The 14,361-nt window shown below is 50.4% G+C and overlaps 1 protein-coding gene across 1 annotated transcript in view; it reads left to right on the top strand.

The window, feature by feature from the left end:
* Window positions 1–696: 696 nt before the first annotated feature.
* The window catches only part of CUX2 (cut like homeobox 2), a 255,122-nt gene continuing 241,457 nt past the window's right edge, over window positions 697–14,361 (top strand). Inside the window, exon 1 of the mRNA XM_057747176.1 lies at window positions 697–759. Within this exon, the coding sequence (XP_057603159.1) occupies window positions 697–759 (63 nt within the window). The remainder of the gene's footprint in view (window positions 760–14,361) is intronic.

The following is a 14,361-nucleotide window of genomic DNA, read 5'->3' as shown; positions in this document are numbered from 1 at the left end:
AGTTGGCAGAGGAAAGGCGGCAGCCCGAGGCACGTGTTGTGTGTGCTCCGATTGCAAAAGAAAAAAAATGCATTGCAAACTATTAACTTTTTTTTTTAAGTATGCAATGCCGGGGATGGAGGATAGACAGGTGCGAGGCGGGGGTAGGCGCCCCACGCGCCGGCCTCCTGCTGCCCGCCCCCCCAAACTTCCCTTTGCATTGATCAGCACGTTACGTCAGTATTGATAAGTTTGCAAAAAGCCAAAGTCAAGTGCAATCGCGCGGCACACCGACCCCGGACTTGGGGGGGAGATGCAGCGAGCGCTCCGCGGGCCCGGGAGCCGGCTGCAGGCAGGGCAGCGGCGGCGCCAGCGCCTCTTGGAGAGGCTGCCTCCCCCCCACCCCTCCCCTCCCACCCCATCCCCGGCCGCCTCCCCGGGGCGGGCGCCTAGCTCCCAGCCCCGCGCGCTCCTCCCGCGCCCTCCGGGGGTCGGGGGGGCGCACGGCTCCCGGGCCCGGCGGCGGCGGCGCGGCGGCGCCGAGGGGCAGCGGGTGGCAGGAGGCCGGAGGGCGCCCGAGGGGCCCCGGGCGGCGGCGCGCAGGGCCCGGGCGGCCGCCGGCGGCCCCGGGGCTGGGGGGAGTCCAGCCCGGATATTGAGTGCAGCCATTGAGAAAAGCCAAACTCTTGTGTGTGTGCGTCTCGAATAGCCCCCAAGATGGCCGCCAATGTGGGATCGATGTTTCAATATTGGAAGCGATTTGATCTACGGCGACTCCAGGTTAGTGCGGGCAGCACCGGCCGCGCGGCCGTGGGGAGCCCTCGGGCGCGCCCTGGGCGCACTGGGGAGGTCCCCGGGAGGGCGGTCGGGCGCCCCGGGGAGGCGGGCGGCGGCTACTGGGGCTCGCCGGGGCTCGACTGCCCGCTGCCCATCGATAGGTATTAGGAATTGATCTCGCCGCTGCTCTTTGTTCGGTTCAATCATCGATTAGCCGCTGCGACCATGGAGAAGCGCTAGTGAGCCCACGGCCAGGGGAGCGAGCCGGCGGGCGAGCGGCGGAGTGAGGAGCGGGGAAGGCAGGCTCTGCGGTCCCAGGCAGGGGGCTGCCGGCGGGACCCCGGGCAACCCCCCTTGCGCCGCACTTTGCGCGCCTCCCAACTTCGCGGCGCCCGGGGAGGCCGCGGAGCGCGCCGCGTGCCTGTCCGCGCCCGGCTGGGGCTCGGGTGAGGGAGGGAGGGAGCTGGCGGGCAGGGAGGAGGAGGAGGAGAGAGGGGGAGGCATCCGGGGTTGGCGAGGAGGCGGCTCCGCGCCCGGTCGCCCGCCGGCACCTCCGCCGCCGCCACCCGCCTGGCTGCGCAGCCCGGACGCGCCGCCCCCCGGGGGCCGCTGCTGCTGCCCCAGCTGCTGCAGCCACTACCGCCGGACTGGCCGCCTGCACCGGGAGACCTCTCCTTGGGCCGGGTTCTCGGGGTTCGTCTTTCCTTTTTGCCTTATTCCCCCTTCCAACCTCTTTCCAAGTATAGACGGGGACGGGCGGTGGAGATGGGCCCGGGTCGCGCGCAAGTTTGCGCTCCTGCCTCGGGGGCCTTGGAGAGCCGGGAGCGAAGCAGACCAGGTGACTCCAGGCTCTCGGGCCCACGGGAACTTTTAAATGGGAGATTCCCTCGCTGTCTTCTACCTCCTGCTTTTCCTCCCCGCCACTCCTCTCTTTTCTCTTCTCTCCAGTCTCTTCTTTCTTTCTCTCTTCTTTCCCCCTGCCTCCCTAGGGCGACTCTCTCCCAAACTCCAGCACTTTATGCTCATTCCACCTTTTTCTGGGAGTCTGTGTGTCTCCCCCAGGTTTGGGGGTATTCTCTGCTGACCCATTAGGAGGCCAGGCCGGGGGTTGGAATCTCAGAGAATGCGCACTGAAGGCACAGCGCTAGCCTCTGTCCTTTCCCGGGTGCCCCAGGATGCTCCTGACAAGCCCCCCAAACCCAGGAATCTCACCGAGGTGCGTTAGGGAACAAGGGGTGGGGAAGTGGTGCTGATAACCGGGCGATTGAAGCATCCTGCCTTGGCCTTGACATTCTTGGAAGAAGGGAGAGCATCTGTCTGGAGATAAAAAGGGATCCACTTTTTGTGTGTGTGTGTGATGCGCCTGCAAATCTCGTTAAGTTTCTTCTGATAAGTGGTTCCAGTACCCCCCCCCCGCTGGTGGCTTCCAAACCCCCCTCCTTCCTAACCCCTCACTTCCCCGCAGGTCCCCTCCCTCAAAGCCATTGAGCTGGAGAGAAAATCGGGGCACTCAGGCATGCAGTTAATAACTGCGAGTGCCTTGCAATTCCAGGTCCTCACTCGAGTTGGGGCTACAGTTTGGTGGCCAGCTGAGGCGGGCAGGGCTGTGAGCTGTGCTTGCCGGTTTAAATGATGCTAAAGTGGCCTTTCTGGGAGAGTGGGGGATGGGGGGAGAGAGAGAGACTGAGAGAGAACGGGAGAGAGAGAGTTGGGCAGCCACATTGGGCTTGGCACGAAGGCCAATGGTAATCGTATTCCCTGCTAATGTTTGTAAATGAGACCCGGGCACGGCTGGGGGACAGCGTCTTTATTTATGATTGATGTTCTGTAACATAAGGAATGACAAGAACGTGGCAGACAAGAGGAGAGGAACCAGAAGGGCTGGTGAAAGCCCTTTGCAGGGTCCTATTGTTATTCTGGGCTGGAGAAAATTTCCGCGGTGAGATTTACAGCGCTGGTATTTGCTCCTGGTTGGCCGGAATGTCAGTTAACACAGTTTTCATTAGATAACTCGTTTTCAATCCGGGGTGCTTGGGCTGCAGCCGGGAGATGGAGTGAGACCTGGGGCTGCGTGCTGAGGGGTGGGTGCGGCTCCCAGGGGGCTGATTTCTGAGCTGGAGTGGAGGGGGCGTTGAACCTCACTCTCTTCCTTCTTGGGCTCAGAGGTCTTTTGTGGAGCTGTCGAGGTCACCCAAATCTTGATTCCAGTTGGACTCCCATTGATCTGGGAACCCTTTGTTAGGGTTTTAGAAGATGCTGAGGTGGAAAAGCAAATTTGAATTGGAAAGGATGGTGGTGGGGTTGGTGGAGAGCCTTGTTCAGGTGATGGGGAAACAGGGCCAAGACCTCTCACTGCACAGGGTGTATACATAGGGTGCGGGAGGGGGGTGTGTGTTCATTAAGACAATGGCTGGTGTGTCTGGCACAAAAGGAGAAGGCTCTGGGGAAGGGGTTAAGCTCATTTACATGGATATTAAGTGGGGGGGGGGGGTGTCCCTGTGGGAGTTTGAAAAAGCTGCACACTTCTGGAGAGCAGAGAGGTAAATGTGGCAGTGGTGGCCGAGTGCAAACATTGAGACCCTCACATCCGCCATGGTCCCTACCCTTGTCCTGAAATGTTCAGTTCTTCCCCTGCCCAATAGGCCTGAGCCTCCCCCCCAATCCCCGTGTTCTCACTGACGGCATTTCTGTTGGAAACGGATTATGAGCCTAAGCGCTTTCGCCTGGGATCATCTCTTCCGCATAATGCTAATGACTCCTACGCCACACTTTTATTTTCATTTTTTTCCCTTCCCACTTTCCTCTTCCAGGGGAGATAGCTAGAAAGGAAACCTTCAGCTGGCTCGTTCCAAGATCTGGGTAGGAAAGGTAGGCCCCCACCTCAGGCCCTGTGCAGGCCAAGAGCTTTGGGCCCACTTGTCACGTGGCCCAGCTGCTTGTGAGTGTGAGGAGGTATGTGGCTTCAATTTAGTGGTTTCATGCAGCCTGGTTGCTGAGCATTAAAGTGGCTGAGGCAGCAAAGGCGGCCCGTGTCCCCAGGCCAGACCATGCCGCTGACACCACCCCGATCCTAGCAAGAAAGGTGACCTTGTACCGGCCTGCACATAGCCCTCCGGAAGTATGTATTTTTCAAATATAGAAGCAGTCCGGTTATTATTCCTTCCAGTGCCATCTCCGGACACAGCGGGGCTGTTTTCCTAGGATGAAAGTCAGTCAACAATCTTAATGACTTTTGGCCTGATGATGGTAAAGATGCTGTGACATTTGGTACCCTACTCCAGGATCCCTGAATCTGCTTCCCCCTTTCTTTGCTGCTTTTTTTTTCTCTCTGTGCTAGCAGTCCAGGAAACGAGAAGAAATAAAATTCTATCCCAAAGTTAATGCTAGGCATATTTCATTTGGTTATAAGATTGCTTTATGGTGAACATTACTAATGCAGTATTTTTTTATGGCTTTTCTGTGTATAATCGTCATAACTGGATTCATACCTTTATGATTTTCTTTTTCTGCTTTACTTTGCCACTTTTTTTTTATGATGCTGTGGGTCCAGGCTCCTGTGATATCTTTTTTTTTTTCTTCAAAGAGGGTTAATCAAACTAATGAGAGTTGGTGCCCAGTCTGAATGCACACCTACATTTCTTGGGAGGAAAGAGGTTAGGTGAAGGGATCACGTAGTATGAGTTTTGCAGGAAAAAGCAAATCCTGCTCGGGGTATGAGCATTTAGGGAGGAAGACTGACGGGGTCGAATGAGAGAAGCTGGACTTTTTATAAGGAGTTTGTAGAAACTTTGGGGAATGCTCAGTTTCTTGGCGCACGGGAGATGGGACTTGATGGAATGTTTTCCCCTGCTTGAAGTTTAGAAAAGAGCGTGGATGTGATTAAAATATTATAACCTTATGATATTCTGAAGTGCATAAATTTTACATATCAGCCACAGAGAGTTTAGACATCCATTAGAGCCTCTGACAGCTTGACTTATCTAAATGTGCTATCATTTAACAATGTGTCAAAATTCCTCTTTCTTTAGATGACAGCAGTAAATAAGCTATCAGCCCTGTTGGCGGAATCCTAACTTTGGAAACTTCACTGTAATAGAATTGCTGCTGGGGTGGACAGCATGAGCAGACCAGGCTTGGCGTGGCCCAAGCCCAGGCCCATGAGTTGGGGGTTAGCATTAGGCAAGGGCTCTGGGAGGTTGGAGGGGGAGGAGAGGGAGTGGTGGGAGGCAGAGGGAGTGAGGGGAGATTTCTAGCAGCAGCTCTGTGAATTCAGCCAAACCATTGGCTAGGCCACTGGACCCTTCCAAGTCCAACCAGTGGGTGACCCCATTCCATCTGCCTCTCCAGTTCTTTGGAAGCCACACCCTGTGGTCCTTTTTTGCAGAAGGAGCTAGAAACAGGTGTTGAGAATTTATTTAAAGAATCCAGCAGTCTTTTCTGGGCATCCCAAAATTCTGGATTCTCAACTCGACAGAAATTGCTTCCCAAAGATGGGCTCTCTCTTTGAGTGCTGGAAGAAAAACAAGCAACGTCTCATCCCTGACCGCTTTTGCTGTTGGAGGTCTTGAAGTTTCTTTTATTGATACCTGAATTCACTGAAAAAAATTGAGAAACCACAGACAAACCTAAAGAAGCAAATAAGCGTCTCAGTGGGTTATTTCAGATGAGCATGGTATTATTTTGACCAGAAGGAACAGCTTTTTTGATGGTGGTGGTGCTTTTTCTTTTTCTTTTCCTTCTTTTTCTTCTTTTTCTTCCTTCCTTCCTTCCTTCCTTCCTTTCTCTCTCTCTTTCTTTCTTTCTTTTTTCTTTTTTTTTTTAAACTCACGTTAAAAGGAGGATTCTATCTTCGAACTTGACATTCTGCTGTAGTAACCTTTCTTCCATCAGATGGGATTTTAAACTAGAGCACCTCAGCTGGTGCTAAATTTGGTCCTGAATGATGGTGGACGTGGCTGTCCAGAAATCGTGTTTTTCTCTTGCTTTCTGAAAGGGCTGAATTTCTGGTGACTTTCACTTATCTGATTCAGAGATTGAGCCTGGCAGAGGCTGAGCATGGGAAGGAGACTGAGGTGGTGGCCTACCTTTGTTCCTGGCTTTGGAATTCAGGGTTTAGTCTTCTGTTTGATTTTTCTGTCTGGGTGTGCTCTTTGTTAATGACAGTGGCTTATATCAAAGATGTCAGGAAAGGTGGAGGTAATAGGTGGAGGGAAAGGGCGCCAAGAGTAGCTGAAGAGTACAGCCTCTAGCACTCCTGGGTGACTCACCCAACATTCCAAGTTTCCCATTTCTTAATCCATCACACGGGCTGGTTGTGCCCATCTGGTCTCCTGTACTGGGTTGCTGTAAAGGGGAAGGATGCTGTCATACTTTGTGTGCCAGTTAAACATATTGTCTTCTGACGACCTGGGGGCCTGTTTTGGTGGTGATGGGGAGCTATTGACCTTTCAAGCAAATTTTTAAGACAAGAAATTATGTCTAGGGTGGAGTTCTTGGTTTCTAAGCCTTGAGGATCCCTCAAAATGGTTTGTAGTATTTTGTAGGATATAAACAATCTATTCCTATCATACTTAGTTTAAAATCCAGAGTCCTTTCCCCTGATTGTAAGGCTCCATGTGATCTCCCTGCTGCCCATCCCCCCAGCCGCCGACCCGCCCCGCATTATCTCTCTGGCTTCATCTCCAGCCTCTCTCCTCCTGCTCACTCTGCTCCAGTCACAATGACCATCTTTTTGTCCCTCAAACACATCAAGCACATTCCTACCTTAGGGACTTTGCTCTTGTAATTCCCTCTGCCTGGGACTCTTCCTCCAGATCTTCCCGTGGCTGGCTCCTCCTTTTCCTTTGGTCTCACCACAGATACCTGAAGAAGCTTCTGCTACCCTTTTTCCCCTTTAATGTGCATATGTTCTTCCACACCTCCGAGGATAGTGTTTCCCTGAAGGTTTTGACCTTAAAACCTTCTCAGCGTATGGCATCTCTCTAGAGTCTTTAGGAAACCATCTAGGTTTGCCATCAGGGTTGACAAACTTTTTCTGTAAAGAGGCAGATGCTTTAGGCTTTGTGGACCACATTGTCTGTGTTGCAAGCACTCAATTCTGCCACTGTGGCATGAAAATAGCCAGAGACAATAAGAATGAATGAAAATGGTTGTATTCCAATAAAGCTTTAGAAAAGCAGATGGAAGGCTGGATTTAGCCTTAGGGCCAGAGTTTGCTGAACCTGGTCTACTGGTCTATGTGATAGCTGTCACATGGCCAAAGTGTTTCACTTTTCAGTTAAGAGTATTAGGGTAGATCAAACTTAGTTCCAGAAACTTATTCTTTACTCTTTCCCTCAAGAGGTAAGTAAAGGAGCCAGGATGGTGAGGGGCCCCTGTCTGGCTTCCAGTCCTGGCCCCATCACCTACTGGCTGTGTGATTTTCGATGGGTCATTTAACCTCTCTGAGCCTTATTTCCTTGTCTCGAAATGGGACTAATACTAGTCTCCACCTTTTAGGTTGCTCTTAAACATTAAAGCACTTTCATTGTGAAAGTACTTATTAGCACAATGCCGGGCACACACTTACTGTTCCCTTAGTGTCTTACTTCTTATTGTTTGTTGGTATTTTTAGAGAGTAAGAGAGGGGTGAGAAAAACAAATAAGCAGTGGACCCTGGAACTTGCTGACCTTGCAAGCTTGTTTTGGAGATTACTGGGCACTCTTTCTCTTCTCTTTTACTCCATTGTGGGGCTACTATATTAACATATTGCTAATATTGTATATTGTGTCATAGTTTGGGAGCACTGACCACAGCAGTTGCAGACTGGGAGCTACGTCTGGCCCACGAATGTGTCTGTCTAGAGTAGTGCAATATTTAAAAACACTTTTGTGTAAGTTTGTTAGCATTTAAAACACAGGAGATGTTACCTAAAAAATTCAGATGTCCCTACAAATCAAGTGCTCTGGCCACACTGGGCAGGGAGTGGAGGCCTGGCAAGGGCACGCCAAGCAGAGGGAACAGTGGTGCAGAGGCCCCCGGTTGGGGATCTGCAGTGGGTCAGGCCAGCTGTCGGGGTCATGAGGAGCGTCGCTGTCAAGGCCACTGGCTGCCTTTCTCCAAGTACCTAAGTGTCAGAAGAGGCTGCATTTCCAGAAAAAAAACAAAAGGCCCTCGACCCAGCTTCATGAAGATACACGATTAGACTTATGTCCCTGCTTTTCCTCAGGAGCTCTGTCACCCTCAGAGTGGGCCGGTGGCTGCCTCCTCCTTCCCGGGCCTTTCCCCACGCACCCCCTCTGCCATCCTTCAGTTCAGCCAGACGAAACAGCAGTTCCCAGATACGCATTTGTCATGAAAAAGAAAGAAAGAGAGAAAAAAATCAATCCTTCGGCCTCTTTGGCCTGAGCTGGTTGTCTGCCCAAGACGCCGGGAGCCGAGCAGTGCTTAAGATTCTCTGACCTGCCGTCGCTCAAACTGGACGGGGTAAATGGCTCCCCAGGAACCATTACGGTCGATTGACTCGTCCAGCCAGCTGTTTGGAATGTGGGTGCTGCAGACGGGGAGACCACAGAGGTCACCAGGGCAGCCGGCTCGAGGGCAGGTTTCCCTGAGTGAGGCGGTCACTCAGAGGCCGCTCTGCTGGGGGCACCTACTTGTGGGGCCAGTCCATTATGAGTGTGCATGGGCTCCAGGTGTCTGAGGGGTGTGGTGTGGGCCGCAAAATCAAGCCCTGCAGTCTCCCACTCCCAGAGACATTTAGTGAGGACTCTGGAGCCAGAGGGCCTGACTCTAGTCCCAGCTCTGCCACTTACCAGCTGTGTGACCTTGGGCAAGCCTGAGCCTCGGTTTTCTCTTGTGTAAAATGGGGATAATAGTATCCACTTCCTTAAGGATTGTGGGTTAAACGAGTTAATGCACGTGAAGTGTGAGATCTGTGCCCAGCACATAGATGTGCTATATAATGTTAATACCTGCTATTGTCCTTCACTCTGGAAATGTATATTCACTACTCACAGATAAGTTATGACTGTAACTAATAATTGTATAAATAATAATAAGTAAATAGCATAAATATTATAAGTAATAATAATATACTGGAGATATCACAGCGAACGGGAAAAGTGCCAGCTCTCACTCAGCCCGCAGACTGTGAGAGGGGTAGACACATGTCTCATGTCTCATTGGACAGACGGGTGTGTAGTCATACACGGGGATTTGATTCTGACACAGCATGTGGTGAAAGAACTGCCTGAGTCTGAGCATCAGGAGAGCCTCCCTGGAAGACGTGACCCTTCAGCCGAAGTGTTAAGGACAGGATCAGGGAAAAGCATTCCAGCAGAGGGAATAGCATGTGCTAAGACCTTGAGGTGGGTGGGAAGATAGTGCATGCAAGGAACTGAAGGAAGGTAGTGAGGCTGTTCACAGATTCTGAGTGGCTGTTGGGCCCACCTTCATCCTCACTCTTGCCATCTGTCAATTGGGAGTAAGGATGAAGCGTAAAATAAGATTATTTAGCACATGTGTGGCCTGAAGTGAATCTGTCTCAGTGGGTATTTTGTAAACTGTTAAACACCATGAAAGCCTTGAGTATTGCTTTTATTTTTTAACGAGGTATTCAACCCAATTCTTGCTCTGTTGCAAAATTCCCCTGCTCCCATCTCGTGATCATGCATGGGGCAGTCAGGATTCGAATCCCAGTTCTGCTCCTTCCTAGCTGTTCTTGGGCAAGTTATTTCACCTTTCTGAGACTTGGTTTTCTCAGCTGTAAGATGGATATAATAATGGTACTTCCCAGGGGTGGCCATGGGAATGCACCTTGAAGATCTTTGACTACAGGGAGTGTGATTCACAAGTGGCATGAGACACTGCTCTTGGAGATCACCCCACAGCTGCCACAGCCAGGGCCTGAGTGTAGCTGGGACTAAACACAGACCTGTTCTTGGGACACACAGGACTCATTTGCAGGCATCAGACTCCTCTGCAGTCTAGAATGCTTCCATAAACCAGCCAACCTACCTACCAACTTTTCTTTCTTCCTTTCACCCTCCCTCCCTCCCTTCCTTCCCTCTCTCCTTCATTCTGGCTCCCTCCTGCAGGCACAGGCATTGATCCTGATATATCTCTTTGTCTTGTAATCCTGCCTTTGTGTCTGCTTCTCAGAGGACCACACTTCCCTGCAGGAAGGATGAAATAAGGTTCGGACATCTACCTAAGGCACCTAATGCATAGGAAGTTCTCAGTTGCGGTATCTTTTATGTCTTGTTGGGAGTCTGGAGGATGTTACTCTCAGTGTTGTCTCTTCCTGGTTGCCTGTTTTACCTGGCCCACTGTGTGACTAGGTCCCCCCTTCCCTTATGCATCCCTCCATTATCTCTCACTCTCATTTCCTGCCACTCCTCCACTTTTTATTCGCTCCTCACTGTTCCTTGAACACACCAAACATTCCAACCTCAGGGCATTTGCACTTGCTGTTCCCACTGTCTGAGAAACGCTTTCCCAGACATCTCCTTAGTTCTGTCTCAGTCCATTCAGTCCTCTGCTTAAATACCGCCTCTTCAGAGAGGTCCTCCCTAAGCTGTCTTTCCAAAATAGCCTCCCCCCATCGCTTTACCCCCATCTGCTTTACCTGATATGATAATGGGTATTTATTTGTTCATTTGTTTACCATCTGCATTCCTCCCTGGGGAGGGCAAGGACATAGTATGTTCTTAATAAATATTTGGATGATGAAGTGGGTGAGTACCACAGGAAGGTTGAGGCGGGGGCAGCTGCCTTGACTCCACCTTGGGGGGTGGTCCTGGGGGACCCAGCTCCTCCCAGACCCCCGGCTTCTTCACCCATCACTAGCTCTTGAAAGTCTCTCACTCTGTGACTGGGAATTGGGCACGGTCCTCAGCCTCACAGTGAACAAAGGTTTATCTTTAGCTCTGTGAGTCTCACTTTAGAAGCTGGTGACCCCAATTCCAGCTTGGGAGGTGGCTCCCATCCTAATTAATAAATCCATTAATTAATTGCTGGCAGGCTATGGACCGTTAGTGGTGGTTTGGTGGCCTCAGTCACAGACAACTCAAAGCAGGTCCCTGCAGCCTCTGAGATGGCTGTTGTGGGGGACACAGGATAGGCAGTTAACATGTTTTTGGACCCAGATGACATTCTTCTCCCAAAGCCTGGTTCATGGGTGCATCTGATCAGCCCAGCAGGCATCAAAGAGGGATCAAGGTCTTTGGACAGCGACACTAGAGTTGAGGGGATTTCCTGCTCAGCATCCCCTGGGACTTCTAGTTTATAATCAGGCAGGAGGTCAGAATTGGAGTCTCCCCTTTCCTTATGTGGCTGAGGGACCCTGTCCGGGCCTCAGTTTTTCTGTCTAAAATGGAGCTTCCCTGGGTTGTTGAGACAGGTTATTCATTCATTCACCTAATGAACATGATTCGGCACATGCTGTGTGTCAGGTGCAATGTGAGGTGTTGGTGCAGTGTGAGGTGCAGCAGTGAACCAAACAGACCAAGTCCCTGCCCTCATAAAGCTTCTCTTTTATAACTGTTTGGAGATAGAAGTAGTTTTCTTCAGGGCTATGAGAAGTAAAGAGACAAACCAATACAGACACAGCCTAAGGCTGGGCACGCTGTAAGCCTTTCCAAAATGGTGACTGTTTTTAACCATTGTCTTTATTAACAACGACAACAGCACCAACAATAGTAATAACTGTGCTGCTGCTGCTGCGAGGTGATTTCCGGTTGAATTTCAGTTACCCTGGGAGCAGCACCTGAAATGACTTGAGTATGGGCTTAGAGTAGTCAGACCTCACTTTGGACCCTGGCCTTGCTGCTTCCTAGAACTAGGAGGCCTTGGGTGATTCACTAGACTTTTCTAAGTCTCAGTTTCCTCATCTGTAAAATGGGAATTATATACAACCTCTACCTTATAGGGACATTGTGGGGGTTTGATGAGGTGAAGCACAGGGCCTGGAACATGGTCATTCCCAGAAAATAAGAGCAGCTACTATTACTTTTATTATTATTGTCAGTATCGTTGTTTGTTATTCACCTCCTAGTCCTCACCAGCCAACGACAAGGTGGACTAGATCCTTGCAGAGAGGCACTGGATGGGAGGTCAGGCCTCTCCAAGTCCACTTGGCTGGCTTTAGCAAGGACAGGCCTGGTATTTGCTTTGGAGCGTCAGAACGAAGCTCTCTGCGCAGAAAGGCCTGACGTTCTTTAACAAATAGCTGTTGAACCTTTATTGTATGCTGGACAGTGTTTAGAGCTCTTGACAGATATTATCTTTAATTCTCATCTAGGACAGGAAAACTACTACTATCCCATTTTTACAGTTGAGCAGACTGAGGCACAGAAGGTTAAGTCCAAGGCTGTATTGTCACCAGGCAGCAGAGCTTGAACCCTAACCCAAGACTCAGGTCTGTTGGCCACTCATGTCCCTGCTTCTTGACTCACCAGGGGCCAGAGGTGCCTCTTCCAGAGCCAGTCCCCCCACTCCCTGCCCCCACTCAGGGTTCCCCCACCTATCATCATTATGCTTGTGTTTTCCCCTTTATTTATTTTTAAACATCTTAAAACGCCTCATCATTATCAACTCATGGAAATGAATCCAGACCCATAAGCCTGAGAGGCATGGGGTGGGGTGGCAGGTGGGAGATTATTAATAACACAAAATTCCTGTCTCCTGTCCTGGAAAATGAGCACCACCCAGCCATCCATCCCTGGCCCACGTGCTGGAGTCCAGAGCTGCATGGCGCGCCCTGTCGTTGGGCTTGTGTTCGCAAAATGAAATTCTCGGCCTGGGCTGATAATAAGCAGGTATTGATTGCTGCCTTGGTCATTATCAAGATTTATTTAGTCGATATGGCCTCCTCGGTCAATAAATCGTGTCGTTGATAAAGAAAGAAGGGGATAGACTTGTAGGCTTTATTAAAAAAGTTTTTTAGATTTTTTTTTTTAACTGCTAAATCCAGCCCCTCTTTCCATGGCTATACCACCAACCCTCTGCATTTCATATTTGGCTCCATAAGCTCTTTCCTTTCATGGCAGAACTTAGCACTCTGGTTTCTGGAAACAAAGACTTGGGGCCACAGCTGCTTCTGGAATGGCCCTTGGGACTCAGATATCTCCTCACTTTTCTGTCCTCTCCCCAGAGCGGGGCTGAGAGTCTACTCCCTGGCTTGTCAGTACCTCATTCTCTCATTTCATCCTCACAGTAACCTTTTGCAGTAAGTACTAGTGTTACCCAGTTTTGCAGATGAGGAAACTGAGGCCGGAGAGGGGCATCCAGTGTCCCACAGCACTTAAATATAGTCTGGTTAATCTTTGCTCTGAACCTGACATGTATTCAGCAAATAGCAAATATTTATCTAGTATGTGCTGTGGGCCCAGCACAGTGTCAGGAGCTGGGTATAGAGAGGTAAGCTAAACAAATTAATTACTGAGATAGAAAGAATGGAGGAGAGAAGCTAAATGCTACTGAAATCAAGACGAAGGAGGAACGGGTTTATTCAGGGTAGGTACTGAGTAGATGACATTTAGGCTGAGACCTGAACAATGAGGAGCCAGTCAGCCAAAGTTCAGTCAGAAGAGACTTCATAGCTATAGGAACAGTGTGTGCAAAGGCCCTGAGGTGGGAATCCACTTGGCACATCTAGGAACTGAAGGAAGGCCAGTATGGCTGGGACAGGGTGGTCAAGGAAGGGAGGGTAGGAGATAGGATGAAGTCTGAGAGGGAAGTAGGCCCTTTGTAAGCCACGGTAGTGGGTTGGATTCAGTTGGATTTTATTTTCAGGGTAGTGAGAGGACATGGAGGGTTTAAAGCAGTGGAGAAACAGGATCCAGAGTATGTTTGGTTTCCACAGGATTCAGCCTGATAGGGAACAAGGAAGAAGAGGAGGGAACATTTGGAAAATAAAAGAGGGCTTCCGTGACAATCTGATGTGTTATCTCTGCCTAGAGAGGGTTTTAGTGGTGATAAGCCTTTGGGTATGCAAGGTGGGTAGGAGAAGGTTTCCATGGGGACATACCTGATGCCCCCAGCAAGGTGGCAGCTGTGCTTCCTTAGTAAGAGGGCGGTTGCTTCCCTTGTGCATATGGCCAGCTGGTGTTTTGGAGGCCTCTCGTGGCAGGTACACAGTGGGCAAGGGGTGTTGGGTCCTCCTCCTCAGAAATAGAACTAGTGCAAGGTGGTGGGGCATGGCTTGAGTTGTGTTCTGAGAAGGACTCTCTGCACACTGGCCTTGTGGGTCTGGTTTCTAGCTTGTTACCAAGTGTTGCTTAATAGTAAGGACCACAAAAAGATAAGGTGACTAAGATGGTATGGATATCAGAGCACAGGCCACATAAGGGTGCTCTATCCAGCTATGTCCTGGCCATCATATGTGGGGATGCTCTTGGGTAGAAGAGGGGTTGGGTGTATACTTGGGGGATTGTTGGGAATGTGGGATGGAGTACACAATAAATAGGACCTTTCTCACCCTTTAGTTTTGTCCAGTCTGTGAGTACCCACACTGGAAGTCTGGATGGGATTGGGTGTCCAGCTGTCTACCATCCATCCAATATTATTTCGTCTGTTCATTCATAAGTTTGCAATTTATCCAGCTGTCTACTTTCTGTTCCTAC

The sequence above is a fragment of the Hippopotamus amphibius genome, chromosome 8 (genome assembly GCF_030028045.1).
Source record: "Hippopotamus amphibius kiboko isolate mHipAmp2 chromosome 8, mHipAmp2.hap2, whole genome shotgun sequence".
Classification (NCBI taxonomy): Eukaryota; Metazoa; Chordata; class Mammalia; order Artiodactyla; family Hippopotamidae; genus Hippopotamus; species Hippopotamus amphibius.
The sequence above is the reverse complement of the archived record's forward strand: the minus strand, read 5'-3'. Positions and strand labels throughout refer to the sequence as shown.